The sequence below is a fragment of the Ornithodoros turicata genome, chromosome 7 (assembly GCF_037126465.1).
Source record: "Ornithodoros turicata isolate Travis chromosome 7, ASM3712646v1, whole genome shotgun sequence".
NCBI lineage: Eukaryota > Metazoa > Arthropoda > Arachnida > Ixodida > Argasidae > Ornithodoros > Ornithodoros turicata.
In genome coordinates, this window is record NC_088207.1 from 47,717,588 (window position 1) to 47,737,029 (window position 19,442).

At 44.6% G+C, this 19,442-nt stretch overlaps 1 protein-coding gene across 2 annotated transcripts in view; it reads left to right on the forward strand.

The window, feature by feature from the left end:
- The first annotated feature begins 496 nt into the window (after positions 1 to 496).
- LOC135401330 (homeotic protein distal-less-like) overlaps positions 497 to 19,442 on the forward strand; it is a 50,571-nt gene continuing 31,625 nt past the window's right edge. The window contains exons 1-2 of one of the 2 annotated variants that reach the window (XM_064633674.1): positions 497 to 1,119; positions 14,342 to 14,413. In XM_064633674.1, coding sequence (XP_064489744.1) covers positions 795 to 1,119; positions 14,342 to 14,413 — 397 coding nt within the window. In that variant the 5' untranslated portion in view covers positions 497 to 794. The remainder of the gene's footprint in view (positions 1,120 to 14,341; positions 14,414 to 19,442) is intronic. The other variant, XM_064633675.1, reaches the window with a different exon arrangement.

Consider the following 19,442-nt stretch of genomic DNA (forward strand, 5'->3'; position numbering starts at 1 on the left):
CGCTGGAAGCGAGGCACGGCCAGATCGGAGTGGTTCTACCCTGTGCACTCTCCAACTTCAAACAAACAAAGCAGAGGCAACGTGACACGTTGGGGTTTGAGCATCTCCTTCTACAGACAGTGGGTACCGGCCGCATGCACGCACCTTCGCTAGCGCTTTTTCCACAGAAAGAGGCGGGGCGCTTCCGACGTTAGCGCGCTTCTTTTCAAACCGCGCTGGAAAAGAGAAAGAAAAAAAAAGGGTGCGTATATCCATCCATAGAGCGATATTTGCGGCGGCGGACCAATGCAGCCGGCGCAGCTTGCGTCCCGGCTTGGGCGGTGCTTGTCTGGCGCAGCCACCACCGCTTTGGTCCTGCCCTTTTCCTCCTTCTCTCCTTTCCTCTCCACCCTCCCCCCCCCTCGCGGAGGAAGGTGAGGGGAAGCCTCAGAGCAGCGGAGGCAGCAGCCGATTCACGATCCACCAAGAAAAACTCGAATGCCTCTCAGTTGAGCCGGAGAGGCCTCAGTAGCCAACACGTGCCGCCAGGACTTTCCCTGAAGCTAGTCGCGTGCTGTCCGCCCTGGTGTCTTGTTTTGTAACTAATTGCTCGCTGGTCGCTGGTCGTGGTGCGTGGGTCTCGACCGTGTGTGTGTTTTGTTCCTGTTGTGTTGTGCGGTGAAACGTCGTGGCCGGTGTCCGCACGGACCCGGGTGAGCGTGCCGGGTCGTCGTCATTTACTTGGCCAGTAGTGCAAGGACCCGGCCTCCACCACGCTGAACTTCACGGACTTCTCGGCCACCTACCCGACGAGCATGTCGTCGGGAGGTGCAGCCGATCCGCTGGACTCAGAAGTGGTGTCCAGCAAGTCCGCCTTTATGGAGCTGCAGAGCCAAGGGCTCGGTGGTGCTCCCGGACCTCACCAACCGTACCCCCTTCGTTCTCCGTACCCGGGCCCTCCGGGGCAAGGTCATGATGGTGCGGGGGGTTTCCAGCAAGCCCCCCGGGGGCTAGGGGCTTACCCATTCCCCATCAACAACGGACCTCTGCATAACTCTTACGCCACTCATCCGACGCATCCGTACCTCAGCACGTATCCGGGAGGACCGTGTGGTCCGTGCCCTTCGCCTCCTCGGGACGGTGAGTACCGATTCCTTCTCGCGGTGCCGCGTGGGGCCAAAGCGGATGGCCTCGGCAGTTCTTGTCTGCCTCCCGCCGACGGTTTTCCTTGTACGGCGGCCCGACGAGGCTTGCTTGCTTTCTTGCCCGCTCACTCACGCACTGGCTTCCCTTCTCCTTTCTCTTGACGTCTCGTCGTAACAAGCGGATCGCGCATAGACGGAGCCAAGGAAATTCGAAATACGGTTTAGGGTTCGCGTTTACTATAACAAGACAACAACAAACGCTCGGCACAACGCTGCACTGAAGTCTCATTGAGGTTCTTCCACGTGCTGAGCTTGAGGAGCGCAAGCAGATATCTAGTACATGATTTGTTAAAGGAAAATTTATTAAACTCAAGGACGGACATGATTTAGGCGCACATTGAATACGATAATTGAAGTGATCGCTTGTCACGATTTGATTTTTACTCGCATTTATGTAAAGGTGTTGAGAGCTTGAAGTCACGTTGTTAAGAAAGTGCTACAGATTAACATCTCAAACTACCTATAGGTTAATCTTTAATAAGCGCACAAAACTTCCCCAAGGTAATGAACAGAAGGGAGAGCGTCAAATCACTATCCACTATATAGTGTCGCCTCACACACCTGGTAACAAGAAGATACGACGACAGAAAAATAGGCGATGTCAAGTTGCCGGTGATGAGTAGATAAAAGTGTGATATTAAAATGTTTGGAGCAACTTATTTATTTACACATGGTAACAAGACTTTCGCGCACGAGACTGCACTTCTTCAGGAAGCACTGCACTTCTGAAGAAGTGCAGTCTCGTGCACGAAAGTCTTGTTACCATGTGCAAATAAATAAGTTGCTCCTACCTTTTAATATCACTCTTTGATCTACACCTGGTAACCTTCAAGAGCGAAGAGACTTTGCAAGATATCACCAGGATTAAGTTCTCACAAAATGAATCGGGAATAATTTGGAACCCCTTTCCTTTTGCATGACATAATCCAAAACTTCCTTCGGGGCTCCTTTCCGCTTCTCACGACCATGTCTGGAAACACAGTGGCACTGTTTACGAACGCTCGCAGCCATTCTCGACATGAACCCAAGCGTACAGCACTGGGCCAAGGAAACTCCTGCTAGCCGAAGCGTTGCGATGCTAATCGTACTTTCCCCTCCTCACTATTCGACACGCCGTTATAGCTAGAAACTTTTCTCTTCGTTGTCGTTCTTCCAATGCTGGCCACCCCTTGTTTGTGCATCGTCTTTGTGCCCTCTTCTCAATCGTAAAGGCTTTCTTCGCTGCCACTCTACTCTGTCCTTGAGAAGGGATACTTGTCAAAGAGAGATTATTAAGACGACGTGCCGGACGCGCGCAGGATTCCGTGGCTTTTTGTAACACTCCAATCAAAGCCGTGGCTGCCTGTTATTTCTTTACCCTAGTCTGTTTAAGCTCTCCCATATATAAAGGGCGAAAAGAATTTTAGTCACCGTGATACGCGCGAAGTTAATCCCGTTAGTATAGGTAAGTGAGTGTACACGGTGAAAGTCTCGAGGATGCCACAATGAGACGCTTCCTCTCGTACAGTGTTTGGTATTGTTGTGGAATCCCATGGAATGGGATGTTGGAGAATTTCGAAGGACATAATAGGAAGGTGACGAGTGACTTAAACCTTGGGGGTTGGAGGCTTATGGCGAAGGAAACGTTACTTGCGTGAAATTTTGTGCACTCTCGATGAAACAAGAAGCGTTACCACTATTTCACCTTCAGGTATGTGCAAAAACTGCGAGACACGGACTAACAGACACAAACACAACAAGTCCTCGTTGAGAACCTCGTTGTGTTTGTGTCTATTTGTCCGTGTCTCTCTGTTTTTGCACCTTCCTAATCGTGCACCAGTTAGTCTACGCACTCTCCTTGTTATTTTACCCTTTATTCTCCATATTCTTCTTCATACATTCAGCCATATATCCATGAGACGAGTGCTGCACAGTGTAAATTGAGTGCTAATGTCCGCCAATACGGAACGCGTTCCTTAATTGTTATTGCATAAGGGAGCGAACTGGCTTGGACTAGCTGCCTTCCAGTATTACGCCTGTGCTAAGAATGAACGGATAAACGGGTAATAAAGTCATAGCGGAATGTGACTTGAAAACTGTGCGCCCCCTTCTATATACATTCCCTATACATAAACCTTGCACGCAACGAGGCGTTCTTTCATCCTTTCTGTTTCATAACATTCTGCACGGGATTCCGCGCGTGAAACAGCGCGTGACAATATTGTCGCAGCGACTGAATGAACCGCTGTTGTACACAACTCTTGTTTCCTTCATTCTTTTTATTTACTCTTACGTTACTTTTCCTTTCTGCCAGTAAACCGTAAACCACATGAAACGATGCTCCTGATGATGATGACCCTTTAGAGAGCGTGCCGTCCCCCCTCCATCTAATGACGATGCATCAACCTCATCGGAGCATTTTAAATGGTGGACACACAATTACCTGCGCGCGTGTAAAAGGCCTGTCATTCAGGGATGATTATTTAAGGGCGACGCGGGCCACGCGTAATTGCCGTCTTCCTGAAAAGGTGTATAGGCTCTACCCTTTTCAAGGGCCTGTGACATCACTTTCACCTTTACGAGAAGAAGGATAATGTAACAGTGTGCCGTAATACAAACACACTTTTATACGGAGACGCTTATCCGGTCTTTCGGCTTGTGGGAGTATATATACTCCGAGCGACGAGAGATAATTTGTGCAATTTGGATGTCAACGATGTGTAGTAAAAGCCGCAATTGTGACGTTGCGGCGTTGCAGCTTGTGTGCCGTCGGGTATACTTTTGATCTACTACCGGTAATGTGAGTATTTAGTTTTCTTCGGTGCATTCGTATGTTTAGGGAGCGTGAATTTTATTCTTCTTCATTCGGACTTGAGACGTACGCGATAGGTTGTGTATCTAATAAAGTACAAATTTATTTTATCTTTTCGCAAATATTTTTTGTCATAAATCTTGCCTTCATTTCGAATCCGAGAAATACTCCAATTGTGTTTATGCTGAAACTTAACGTGCGATTGCTACACACAGGGTTCCTGGTTTACGGCATTTGCTGGCAAGTGCCGTATAACAATCGCCGGATCTGTTTTTGCAAATCAGGTATTCCCCCCCCCCCCACCGCCTCAAAAGTGAAAAAAAAAAAACAAAACAAAAAAAACACACACACACACACATATGAGAATAGAGCACCTAAACTTGCGAGCTGTAATTCAAGTATGTATACATCGACAGCGATGGGAAGTGTTGGAGAGCCATTTCTTTCTCGTCTTTACATAAGGGTTAAAAAAGAAATTCAAATTTTGTATGACGAAATATTCTCAGTTGTCATGCGCATTGTCTGTCCTATCGAAAATGTGTGCTGTGAACCCGAAGGAACCCGTTGCTGTATCGGATAACGGCATGGTGGTTGCGCGAACGTGTAGTATATAACAAGTGCTACGCGTTTGTGATCTCCATATTTTTGTTTCATATCCAATCCAATCCAAAGAATCCAAATTTTGCGTTTTCCGCATCCAAAAAAAAAAAAAAAGAAAGAGAGAGAGAAAAAAAGAAAAAAAAAAGATTGTTCCCTTCAATTGGGTTCTGCGGTAAATATAGAGAGGGCTACTAGTTTCTTTTTTTTTTTTTTTTTTCGTAATATAGTACGACCATCCGAATTCGTGCATTTATTTTTAGATTAAATATCACAGCCGCAAACATCGATTTTTCTATGCCAAATAGATACCAATAAACACACGCCAAATTTGCGTAAAATTATCACCGGTAGCCAGAAAACCTAGCTCTGTAACGAAAACAAAGACGCTGTGCAAGACTAAAAACACGAAACCCAATACACTGCGGAACAAAGTGTAATTGCTTCCTATAGTTTCATGAACACATCCAAGCCTTATGCACATAACGCATGCGAAAAACAAAACTTCATGAATACATACTAGCACACGTTCACGAAGTCCACGTGCGAGGTCTAATTACGTTCTCCTTTCCCCGATCTTACGTAACTCTCCTGGGAGACAAACCAGGACGTGTTGCAGTACCCGACGACACCCCATGAATCTCGTCACATCGCCTACATGCGAACATGAATTTTCAACGCGGTATAGCGCTCGAGAAAGAGGTCAACCTTTAATCAAAGTCCATCGGGCGGACTTTTTGTTTTTGTTTTTTTTGTTTGTTTTTCTTTGCACTGAAACCACCGGCTGTTCCGGCGAAACAACCTTCGTCCGGGACCGCGCAAAGACAATAGCCTGTAGAACAACAACGAAGGGGCTACAAGAAAAAAGAAACAGAAAAAAGAAAAAGAAATTGAGTACGAAAAGGAGGTGTTATTTAACATTGTGTGCCGATGCAAAACTATGCAGTATAGACTGTATAGAATGTGGAACGGTTGCACCAGGGACGCCGAAGGAGGGGTGGTATAGCGAGGCAGCAGGCGGCGGAGGAGCACGATTATTGGAACAATTAATTACGGACTGATTGTCGGACTATAATTATTTGATTAAGAAGCGCTGTTTATCAAGCTGCCTCGAAGCCCGGCGAGCGCTAAAGCATTTTCGCTCTAACATCGTGGCGAAGTAAAATGATTTGTGTGAGGCAGGGGTATGTAGCCGCGTCTGTGGTCAACACTCATCAACGCCTACAGCAACCGCCGGTTCCGGTGCTGCGGGCCCGCATCGGGTGCCGGTCATGTGGAGCACTTGAATCGAAGAGAATGGAATTGAAGTAGAAAGAAAAAAAAAAAGGAAGCGTAGGTGGCACTGGTGCGACCAGGTGCCAGGTGGACTGGTACCCAGGACGCTTGACGTGTGAAAGCACAGAATGATTTAAAAGATTATTTCAGAGTATTTGAGTTTGTTAGGGGTCGTTCGTACGAATCGTTGCTGAAGTAATAGTGTCTTTCGCGAACTTTATTCGTTATTCTAATCGAAGGCTGCATGAATCTTGAAAATAGTTCATTTTGTATAGCAGCAACTGTATAGTGCGACTGCGTTCAATAATGAGCTTTAGTGCGTCGTACGCTATTGCTTCTGGGTACGTAAAGGGGGAGGGGTATGTTTATTACGAAAGAAAAAAAAAGAGGCAGGCAAAAAGGAAAGGGATATAAGGGATAGAGTTATGATTCTGCGCACTGCGCGAAGCACTCTTTATGTCTTGCGCGTGCGCTAAAACCACCAACGGTATCCCTATCGGACGCAAGGGCGATAGCGTATGCACTTGAACTCTCTATTCGACTAACTATTCCAATAAAATGGCAGTAATAAGACCAGATCGAAAGTGAGTGAAGAACGCACCGCAATATAGCTCAATACGAGGATGGACTCGTTTATATCTACACTCTACGAAAAAAAGGAGTATTTTTACTCCTTTTGGGGACTAAATGCATCGCCACAAAAAATAGTCCCTTTCGGGAGTAAATGTACGGGAGTAAATGAATGTCACAGAGTGGAGACTGCATTTCAAGCGCTGTTGTAAGAGTCCCAAGTACATAATTCGTGTGCATGCATGAAAATACTGTGAAGCAAACCGTCAACCGCGATATATCGAGTGATATAAAATCTCGCGCCATACATAGGGCACAATTTGCGAAGAAAGATGCGCCGACTGTTTCTTACTCTGTGTGGCTGGAAAATTGCTACGTCGGCTGAGTTATACAGCCTTATGCCGTTCAAATTGACCAAGGGCACATATTTACGTAGTCTGTTGCATTCAGGAGACCATTCGCGAAGTTCAGTGACAATTTGCAGTCCTGCGGGAGTAAATGGCGGGACTAAATGTCGGTTTAGGGGACTAAAACGGGGAGCAATTGCAGACTAGGAGAGTAGAAGCTGCAATTACTCCCCATTTTACTCATTTTATTCTTAGAGTGTACAAGATGCCCGTCTATATGAACGTACAACGTGATTGCGTGCATACATACATTCAAGGTGCACCCATTAAGGATAAGCGCACTAAGCTAGTTCTTAATATCGATATGCGACGTCTGGTCTCTAGCTCTTGCTCTTTGTGGCACCTTCACTCCATAATCCACGTACCGCTTATTTGGCGTTGCTACGCGGCTGTGGAACGAAACATGGCACGGGCTGTGAAGCACACAATGCATATCTTGTAGTCGAGACATATTTTCGAACGGAAACCAATATACCGAACACTGCACGCCATAAAGGTGGCATGTCTCGAATGAAAACCAACGTCCCCCCTTTTCAGCCCTTCGTTTTTAGTCATATTTGGCGTATACGATCGTGTTGGTGTTGACTTTTTATCGGGCTGTTTGTTTGTCTGGTGTGGCGTCATGCTGCTCGAGGAGGATGGCGCATCCTAGGAATCAGACTTCCTCACGAACTCTCCGTTCCAGTAATAATAATGATGGTTTATTGAAGGATAATAAGAATTGGGAGTTTACGTCGTGAGACAACTGAGGTTTATTGAAGGAAAGTCGAGGCAAAACAGTGTAGGAGACTTTACTTGACAACAGACAAAAACAAACACTAAAGACAGTCAGAGCAGAATAAAGAGAGAAAAAATGCCCCAAACTCCTTCCAATACAGTTGGTTATCATTTATTGTTTACCGAAACAAGCTATCTGACGGTGTGCGCAATATACTGTAAACAAATGGACACTTACTGACAGAGCACCCCGCTGTGTCATAAAACAACCCATTAGCACCCACTATACGAACACAAAGATAGCTGGTGCGATACCCAGAAGCTTTAGGTAAGAGTATACGCGAGCAGCATACGACGTAACAAGTTTGGGAGCCGTATGCGATATCAAGATAGCGAAGGAAATGGGTTAGTTTTCCGAGCACGTTTGCCAGAAGCCTGCATGTGCACTGGTTCGTTACCTGTCTTCTTCTGCTTTGCTCTCTGCCCGGGCGCTCCCTTTCTACTAATGACGAATCGTCTCTAACATGTTATTTGTTAACAATAGTATTATCCTGTACACAAATAATTTTCTTCACCAAGCGCGAATTATTCACGTGCACAAATAGTTTCCTTCAGCAAGTGCTAATTATTCGTGTACACAAATAGGTTTTCTTCAGCAAGTGCGAATTATTCACGTACACAAATAGTTTTCTTCAGCAAGTGTAAATTATTCGTGTACACAAATAGTTTTCTTCAGCAAGTGTAAATTATTCGTGTACACAAATAGTTTTCTTCAGCAAGTGCAAATTATTCATGTACACACATAGTTTTCTTCAGCAAGTGCGAATTATTCACGTACACCAATAGATTTCTTCAGCAAGTGTGTATTATTCATGTACACAAATAGTTTTCTTCAGCAAGTGCGAATTATTCAGGTACACAAATAGTTTTCTTCAGCAAGTGTAAATTATTCGTGTACACAAAAATAGTTTTCTTCAGCAAGTGCGAATTATTCATGTACACAAATAGTTTCCTTCAGCAAGTGCGAATTATTCATGTACACACAGTTTTCTTCAGCAAATGCGAACTATTCACGTACACCAATAGTTTTCTTCAGCAAGCGCGAATTATTCATGTACACCAATAGTTTTCTTCGCCAAGCGCGAATTATTCATGTACACAAATAGTTTTCTTCAGCAAGTGCGAATTATTCACGTACACAAATAGTTTTCTTCAGCACGTGCGAATTATTCATGTAGTAAACGCAGCAAACAAAAAACAAAAAAACATACGGAACACGAAGACTGGAGTAGACGGGTAGAAATCCAGCGAACCGGTAGGGAAATGTGGAGGGAATTGCCTCAGGACGAGAGACGCCGATATTTCGAACAAAGACCGTTCTTCTTCTTTGTTCGAAATATCGGCGGGTCTCGTCCTGAGGCAATATTTCCTCCATAAGAAGACTGAAGGATGGCTGAGTGTTCGACTCTTGTTCCGTACGTTTTTTCTTGCTGCCTTTACTACATGAGTGAAACCAACCTCCCCGCATCAACACGGTAGTTGCGAATTATTCGTCTCGATTTATTGTCCGAATAGCTGAGGAACTGCAGTATTTAATCGATGATTATGCGTGAATTTCTGACAGAAAAATTACATGTTGCAAAGGTTACCAGGTTGCCAAGGTTCTTAAAAGCCTCTTTGTTTGCTTGCTTTGTGTCATCATCATGGCCATCTATGTGTTGAATACACTTATGTGAGCTACTGAAAGACGCCGATTGCCTAAATTGACACGAAAAACACACGAACTCAGTGGACGTGGTTACATGGATATCAGGGTATACCTACCATGTGCCTGTACCTGCGAAGAACTCTTCCACAAAAAGAGCATCGAAGAAGGTGACGCGCACTTGGGCAGGTTCAAGAAGGGAAGGCAGCCCACTGGTCTGAACAGTGAAGTGAGCGATTTTTTCTGGAAAGCAAGTTGGCACATATTGCCAACGAAAGACAAACTGGCCAGATGGGGTCTTCTCAGCAGTCCCTCATGTTCCAACTGCGGCGCCGAGGAGAATAGTGACCATGTGCTACGAGAGTGTGTCATAGCAAAGACTCTGTGGACACTCGTGTGTCGCCGCTTTTCCATTCGGTATCGGCCTATGCAACAGACGAGGACAAGGTTCGAACAGCTAATCATGATAATGACAGCTTTTACGCTTTGGAAATTTCGCTGCACAGCCGTAGCTCAGAATAGAAGAAACCGCCTGATGCACCCTAGACTCTCCATGGTGACTCAACTGGTGACAGACTACTTAGAACACAGACTGTTTTTGTTGGGTGAGCAGGAGTTTTTGCGACAGTGGTCCTGCCGCCACGTTGCTCTTCACAACGGACGTGTACGACTAACGGGGCTCATCTATACATAGTGTACTTCTCTTAGTTAGGCAACCATAGGTTAATGCACTTATAGTACGTACCTTGCATTTTTTGTATACTGGAACTGGAGAAGGTAAATGACATCGTTTTGTTTCTGGGGGATGGCGGCCGTGTGGCACACTGGTCAGATTTTTCTGCAGTCAGGCTTTGTGATATTTTGAACATTTCGTAGACGGGTGAAATAAATATTCTATTCACCTACCATGTTCGAAAAACAGGAATATCACAAAGAAAGGAAGTGACAGACAATTAATCTTTCTATAGCACCAACTTAACGAGACGACGCATGCATCGACTCCATGTTACGCGCATCATTAAAAACCCATCAGTAAAATATGGTTCGTTTCAAATAACACGTCAACTATACATTCCACACCATAACCACGCACGTATCATTCTTCGCGTGTGCACCTGAAGCCATCTGCTTTTCTCAGAACCCGTGACTGTAACACTTGCGCTGGCAACGCAACAAGTATGCCATGACAGTGAGAGCGGCCATTTCGCCAAAAAATACATATCCCCACTTACGTGCTCAAAATCGTCTGCTTTTCTCCGAAGAGGCGATAGCGATGACGATGCGACTAATGGGGTTTGCGGCGGCGTTATCGTTAGCGGTTCGTGAATAAGGGAAAACTGTGCTTGGGTGGCGCGGAATCGTGTCGGTACTGACCCACCGCTAGCTCAGACGAACACCATTAGAAGCCCCATTGTAAAGTCATGATGCTCTTCCCAAGTCGTTTCCGTTTAGAGTACGCTGCCCAAAATGCCATCAGTGGCATACAGCGCACCGGGTGAAGGCCAAGACCACATTCTTGCTCTCGTGCGCTCCAAGTAAGGCGATGCCTGGAGATTTCTCGGATAGCTTGGTCGTTGTGCAGCAAGTTGAATGCGCCATGCAACGTGTGCCGAAACCTAGAGTACAGTAAGGTGCTTTTTCTATGCAGCGCTTCGATTCGCTACGCTGCAAGGACACACACAGACACAAAAAATTTGTGTACTCCTACACATCATGCGTACGTTCCGTAAGTCGTACTGCTTAAATTGTACCTGTTTCTTTGTCACAGATTCGTGTCTTTCTATTTTCATTTTTGCCTGTGGAGTAGGTTCGAAAACTGCTCTGTCTCTGTATGCATTGCGTATGCTCCAAGGTAACGCGATGTCTTTCGGTGATAAACATCCCACACATCTAGCACTATACTGCCTACTCTGTAATTTTTTTACACCTTTCGGGTGTAAAAGCTTGTCCTCTGGCTAACTCCGTGGTGTATTCTACAAAAGCTCTCAATTTCAGCAGGATGTTCCATTTAGAACAGTGTTGCAGAAGGGTGTTTTGAGAATAGTATTTTTTTCGCACCGTTATTACACCCTTCAGTTGAGCATGCGGAATAGAAAATAGGTTCATCTACAAATACAGCCCGTTTTACACGCTGCGTGGTGTAAAAACAAATTACTGCTTCATCTAATGCGCTCCCAACTACTGAGGCCTGACATGTCGTGTCTCCATCGCTATACCTTAATGCGCTAAATTCACGAGCATTCGTTTGATCCAGCTACAAAACTAAATCTGTTGATCTTTATACGCTTCACCAACAGCAACGGACACCCCTGCCATCGGCGAAATGGATTTCGCTTAAATCGGCTGATAGAGTGGGCGTCAATTTTCCAGCACGTAGAACTGTAAAAAAACAAAAACAAAAAAAAAACACGACGCTAAAAAAGGCAAAAGATAACACAGAAAGTATAAGGTGGCGTGTACGGGCAGGGCCCTGGTTCGCAGCTGACGCACCTTACCACGGAAATTCATGGGCTACTGATTATGTATCAAAAGGCGCCACGAAAGTACAGCGGGCGACAACAGTTGCCACGCTCGGTGCCAGGTGTCGACAAGTCGCCAGTGTCCACTTCTTTATGGTCGATGGAAACACAGTCCGTATGCATAGAAAAACTGTACGACATTTTCGAAGGGACCAAATTTGAACCTGCAAATAATTTGAACCTGCAAATGGTTTGATGTTGTGGTGTTTTGGGAAGAGGCGAGGCGTCGTGTCACAGAGACAGTCTTTCGAAGAGTATTGTTCATTAAAAGTCGTCAAAGACGAATAAAGTGCCTCGAAATGTAGAATACAAAACATCGAGCAGCAGTGGTAATTAATGTGTGCGCTACAAAGGGCAGAATAATGGTAAAGGCGAACATGTGGCGAGGTTTCTACAAAACACATAATTAATCAGATTGTGTTCATGTACTGTAAAAGTGAAACAAGGCCCTTTCATGTTACTACACAGTACACAACAAACAAATATAATGATGCTGATGAATGGGGAAATTCACCACCTGCGTTGTAACTATTGTGCACTTGTAGTCTGCCCGTAAGTTAGTAAAAAGCATTAGCAAGGTTACTATTACGAGTACTATACCCTTCAAGCTCTTAGGGTATAACATCGTGTATCGCGATATATAGTAGACTATGAAACGGAAGACTACAAGTGATCTTTTCACTCCACATTAGAAGTAACGTGCACCTTGTGAAACAAGAACAATTTAAGAGCTATAAAAATACAGCTTTGACAATAACAACAACAATAAATCAGTAATGACGATATAGTGTATAGTGTGTTATGTGATGTGTGTTTGTAATTAAGAGGCGCATAGTAAACATACTGAAAAACTATTCGCGGTTATAGTGGAAATTACGTATTTCTCAGTAAAGCTCCGAGTTGTTGCACTTCAACCTCACCTTCCTCATATCAGAAAACTTCAATAATATTTCCTGAAGTTTCCTCCTTGGCTGTTCGTGTGCAGAAAGGATGAAGAATGAACAACAGCCATTCTATACGTAATCTGAAGACACCGTCTCCATTTCGTGCGAAAATTCTCCAGACTAGAAATCACTCAAGCGCGTAAGAGTAATTGCAGTGTCTGGCTACTGAATGGCGGCTGCTTCCCTAGAACCTCAAACTGCATATCATGTGTTGTGAACGTAAAGTACAACAATTACACTTCAAACTTAAAATCATCGCGCCAGATAATCCCGAGCTTTATGTCTCGTAAAGTGTTTAGATTGATATTGATTTATAATCGTACGATTATATACGAAAGGCCTGTACTTTTCGAGACTCTTTTTCGGAAGTCAGCGATGGGACGACAGGTCGTGTTTGTTCTTTAAAGATGGTGCGGCTGCCCCATCTCATATTTTCCCCTTTACAGGTTGCCCGATCTCGAAATGCGCTTTTACAGGAGACACCAGATGGTGAAAGGGTTCTAGATATGCAGCCTATGATGAGATATGCGCGTCAAAAAGAATTCTACAGAACAGTATATGTGGAGATTTCCTCCACTAAGACTCCGCGGCAAAGAATCACTAAGATAGAGAGAGAGAGAGGGAGAGAGAGAGAGAGAATAATTAAAGAGAAAAGAAGAAAGAGCTGCTGACTAGATTGTTATACAGAAGCGCTGTACATATGGATATCGACATCTGTAGAATTGACAGGGAAAATATGTAAATATCGCTTCCTCCTACACCTATTCCTTCAAGACCAAAGAGTGCAATGGAGCTTATTGTGGCTTGCAGTTCTCGTTGCGACATGTACCTGAATTTAGGGGGAAACACAAATGGACAGAACGCAGAAACGAACAACAAAAGGCACGTCGGGTGAATTAGTTTCTGTGTATCCGCCCGTTTGTTTTTCCTCCGATCTCAGATATATATACGCCACGTGTATGCGCTATGGATTGCTTGCATATTACGTTTCTGCTTACATTTGTCGTTATTCCTTTCATATAAGCGTCTGTGTCCAATATATTCGCTCGAGTGTGTGTGTGCGCGCAGCTCATAACTCAGGCGATAAGCGCGCATTGAACATGCGACATGAACCTCCCACAGTAAATCATTTTACACCTTTTTAAGCACATGCTTGTCCCATGGCGCACTCAATTTTTTACACCATCAAATATGGGTGTTTTCTCAAACACCATTTAATTAGGTGTATTCCTCATAAAACACTCTTAAAGTTGGTGTTTAGAAACAAGAACAACCTCAAAAAGGGGAGTATTCTATTGAAAACACCCCTTTAGGATGAAGTGTTTTCTGGCAAATACTCCCTCTCAAATAAATATAGTTATTTGAGAGGTAGTATTAATTTGGGAGGATACACCTAATTAAAGGATGTCTCAGAAAACACCCACATTTCATGGTGTAAAAAAAGGAGTGCGCCATGGGAAGAGCATGTGCTTAAGAAAGGTGTAAAATGATTTACTGTGTGTAGCGCGTGATTACATGCAAAACGTTTAATCTGTGCAATACGCGGGTGGTGGGATTGTTTCCAGTGCCTTGTTTGTGTCTGTAGTGTTTGACAAAGTCAGTCCTAGTTGAAAAAAGGCAGTTTCCGCGCAGGGGACTGGGGACTGCGGTACTGTGGACAGCTGGTACACCTTCCCAAATCCGAGGACATCAAAGGAAAACACGGTAAACGAGCATCATGTGTATACGAATAACATCACATTGAAGAGATGTCTGTATTTGATGGGGCAAATTCCCTATATCAAGTTTCAACGTGGTAAACTCCAAAATTACGATTGCCAAGTGATCATTTCAGATAACCGTGTCGTATAACGTCGCAGTATATGTAAACCTGCCTTTTGTGATAAGGTATTTCAATTCCCCGTGTTTGATTGCATAAATGTCTGGGCATATCCCGTAAGATTGGCTGCATCGCGGATTGGAATATATAGTACAATCTCGAAACGTAATTCTGTAAGCAAATCATTCATCACGCAAGGCTAACTTGGGCAAACGAACGCGTCACAGCCGCTGCCACCGCCACTGCATATTTTCTCCCTTTGGATAAATTCCATAGGGCACCGTTCATCTTGTCTTAAGATAGAACGATTATGTTATCTGACGCAGCTAGTTAGCGATCAACTGACGCACATATTATCTTCTGCATCATTGTGGCCTGCAAGCCTTAATCTCCTCACAATCCTAGTAGTGTCGTGACATAAGACGTTTTATCGTCCATACAGCGTAAACACCAATAGACCTCTACCCGAGAAACGTCATCATGACGTTGGTAGACACACTGAAACCGAAACTAACCGAAAGGGGAAGGCTGGGTTCCACGAATGGACACGTGTTCGCTATCTCCTATTGAAAGAAAAGTAAGACCGGAGGTCACGTCCCTTTCAGGGACCATCGTTATCCTCTCAAGACGGTGGCTTTCGGGCGCGACCTTGTTCGCCCCTAGCTTCGAGCGTAGTTCACCTCTACCAAATTGGTGGCGCTGTCGAACACTATGACGTCATTTGTTTACAAACCGGGAGAGGTCTATTGGAAATAACGGCCACATAAACGCATCCACGGACGAACTCTATGCCTTTGGTCTTGTCTTGTCCAGTCTTGTCCTTCGGCTATCGTTTGCAAGTGAAGCAGAACTGCTACGCAGTTACAGTAGGGTTCCAACAATGGGACGACCGTGTAGCATGAAAAACACATTGAGCGCGGAAAGAATGCGCGGAGAAAGTCAATGTCAGTAGCGTCGTTAGAAGGTGGACGCTGCATTTCGCCTTCGTCCGTTCCATTATGGGGGTGCCTTATGGTCATTCCCTTCCTTTCTTTCAGTGATATCCCTTTTTCTTAATGCCAGTCTCCACATCTGTCTTTACTATATTCCTCGCAGACTGTGTATGCGTTACATTTCGATCCCTGAATATTGTGAAACTGATATTCAGAAGCGATGTTGGGAGAACATCCTATTGTTGTTTCGCGAAGTAAGATGATCTCTTGATGATAAAAGTAATACGTCGAATGTAGATAGAACATCTGCAATTCTTCGGAAGGTCATATAGCAGCTATGGGAGTTTCTATGTTGGTACCGATCCACGGAGCCGTATAGGACAGTACCGGTGCAGTCCACGAACGCGTGGACGTCGGACATCTGCTGTCCTCCTCAAGCAGTGGCATGAGCGTCTTTCTAGTTAACGTTGCTCTAAGTGATATCCTCGATTCCGGTATGGCTTTATCTGGTAATCATTTTCCTGCTTATCGATCACCCCATAATCCGTGACGAATTGAATGGAGAAGTAAATACATAATATCGATTCTCATTGGCTAACAAGGTATAAGCTATCGTGGAGCTCGCGGTTTTTCCTGGGTTTTCCTCAGACGCTGTCAGACGTGTGTCGGCACAGTTCCTTTAGAAGTCGGACCAGGACGCACATTCCCCCAGAGCGTTAGTCGTGACGTTGCCCACCTCTGTGAGGATGACAACGGTGAGCTCTTTCACAAGCACCACCACCACCACCACCACCGCAGCTTGCGTTACCTGGCGGCAGAAAGTGCGACGGGTTGTCTTTCTCTTCAGGTCTCTGCACGATATGAATGATTGCGATAAACCGATGGCCTCTATAAATGTAAGGGCTCCTTTTAAGGTTTTACTGTGCAGAATTTAATACCAACTCTAGTCCATGTTCTTTATCATTCGTCCATGCTTGTGCTTGTAGATATGAACCATTTTTCGTGTGCCGATATTTTAACCCAGGCGGGCCACGGGCAAATGAACAGTGAATGTATGGATGAACCTGTGAATCGGCCTTGTCTGAAGCTTTATCTTTCTTATTCTCCTGCTATATGGTCTTGATTTCTGGGGTTACATAACGTCGCTGCATAAAAATGCACGACCTCAACCAAAGAACTAGGACATTGCTCACTGAACGAGCTGTCAGCCATAATAATAAGAATTGCGTATCTTATGGATGGTGTAACAACAACAAATAAGTGATGATGATGTAGTGGGATGTTTCGCCACTGATTGATTGATTGATTTTTGAAAGAAAAAAATGGAGATGTTAGTCTCGAGCCACTCGGGACTGGCTACTCCAGGACGCGTTATTAAGAAAAGAAAGAGAAGCTACACAAAACTCGACGCTGCGGCGTCACCCCATCCCATTGCTTGACGAGGAGAAGATGGTGAACGATCTTATGATGTAAATAAAAGGAGCGTAAATAGTGTTTACCGTTGTGTATAGGCTGACTCACCTCACGTGAAGATCTGTTCCAAATTGTTATAGTAATTATAGTGTTTGCCCTTGTAGCCTCTTTCTCTTTTCCTTCCTTCCCTCTTTGTTGTGTCTGTTTTGGCAATGCTAACGTTGTGATCATATCTATCGCACGATATAAATCTCCTGAAACGCCTTCGAGTCCACGTCCACCATCTTTATATCCTGATAAGACAAACATGAATCTATAAATATGTCCCGTCAGAAACCAGGAAAGAAAATCCAGGAAGGCTGACTCGTCCGCCAATCCACATCCTCCACTTCTACGTGGACCTGTCTCTGTCGCATGGAAACGTAGCTTGCTCCATTTTCCAGGTGCAGCGATTGTCGTAGCTTTTCGAGGCATATGAATACGCTTTTCTGTAACGGTGGCACAAGGCTAGAAGAATGTCCACGCAAGCATCAGTGCACCGGAGTCGGTGACTCAGTCGGCAGCTTGTCCGACTGCTGACCCCAAGATCGCGGGTTCAAACCCGGCAGAGGACGGTGGCAATTTGGTGGACAGGTACAAGTTGCTCAGACGCCGTCTTCCGCGAGGGACGCTAAATGTGGTGTACCGGATGTCGAGATTTCGGTGCAGAACCCTCAGATAGGCAAAATTAATCCACAGACCCGACCACTGTGACGTCACTCATGATCGCGGTTCTCTCGCGACATAAAGGTCTATACTATATAACTATACTTCGCTCATCTAATGTGTCACACGTAACAGATGGGGTACCGGAGCCCCACCGGTGAGACCACAGGGGTGATATAAATCTGCCATTTTTGAAACTATACCCTCAAGCGGGTGCTTCTTGCAAAACCGCCACCTTGTCCAGGTCACACGACATAGAAAACGTCATTTTGAGGTCATGTGACATTGTCTGCATGTCGTTTTACCGCTTGCCGACAGTTCTCACTGGGTCGGGACTAACCTCTCCATATTTTTCTTTCTTTTTCCAATCTAATCCAATCCAAGTATTCAAACAAACTGCTTCTCGCCTGCTATGCCTGCTAGCATATGTTCTACACTCATTCTCTACACGTGTTTTACAATACGTTCTACGCACATTTTGAAACTCTTGGATCCATCCACACTCTGTCCAGTTCATTTCATCGCAACTGAATAAGATCCGAAGCGTTCCAGACATTTGTTATTCCGTAGGTCATTTACTAACACGCAACCGTTCCGAGTCACATTTTTCGACCACTAACCGTAGGCGGTGACTCTGCTACAGTACGAGCGGTATCAATGTAGACATGTCGGATGAATTATGCGTCGCACTGATGGATATTTACAATAGCCACATTCGAATCATGGCTGAAGACAGCATTGCAACCGATCACGAAGAGCATGCAGCAAAGGGATATACATTATAGGCTGCGCGAAAGCAAAGCTGTGGATCGCGCGCAGACTGCAATTAATAAGGCCCTGAGGACGGTTACAAAAATCTCCCTTTGATCAAGATATGCGGGCTATTCTTACACACTCTGTTATTTGTTATGTTCGCTTTCTTCGGCTCGAGTTGCCTTTGTTTTCTTGTTTTTCTTCTTCTTCTTATTTTCCTTTTTTGTATTCGTTTTATTATTTTTTTCTCATCATGCGCCAGGCCAGAAGTCCTTGAGCGTATTTCCTGTTTCCGAGCCCCCTAGCTTGTTGTTGTGCATTTCTTTCTTCCAGTCGTCCGTGACGAGACCGAGGAAGAAATATAAGAAAGCAGCCGCGCTCTTTATCGTACACAACGACACACGTAACGCACACGTTCGAGGTTTTTTCAGCAGTATCGGAAGCTGTCACGAGCGCATAGATATAGTTCATGCTCGGTCATGTTTGGTCATGTTATGCACATCTCGTGAACAAGTGAAACAACTATTCTATTTAAATTCAGTTCAGAACAAGACCTGAGGTCTGTGACGTGGGTATCAGTTCAGTGCTTTGTGGTTCAATGAGCGGCTCTGATAGTGACATATAGGTCGAACAGAAGCAGCGACGCACAGTAATTTTTGCACCTTTCAGGTGCAAATGTCTTCTCCTATATGGCTTTGCGTGTAGATATCACACCGTACAGAAGGCTGTTTTGTAAAACACCCTTCTAAATGGTGTATCCTACGAAAGGCACCGTTTCAACGGGCATATTCGATAGACAACACCATTGTGTGTTACTCAAACAGTGTATGTCCCACTTAAAACATTATATTTGTTTTATTTGTAAAGTAATTATTTATTTTATTTTAAAACACTATTTTAAACAATTTTATTTTGAGAATATAAAAAATTTCGATATAAAAATTTCGCAATATAAAAAGGTGTTCACTTGCAAAAACACTGCTTCTCCCCCCCGCATAAGCGTGCTCGAGCAGCCGAGTTGCCAGAGCTGAGCAAACATATGCATATTTTACGCTAACCCACCAACCGCTTCTTAGAAACCCGCTGAAAGGTGCAAAGAAAATTACCGTGG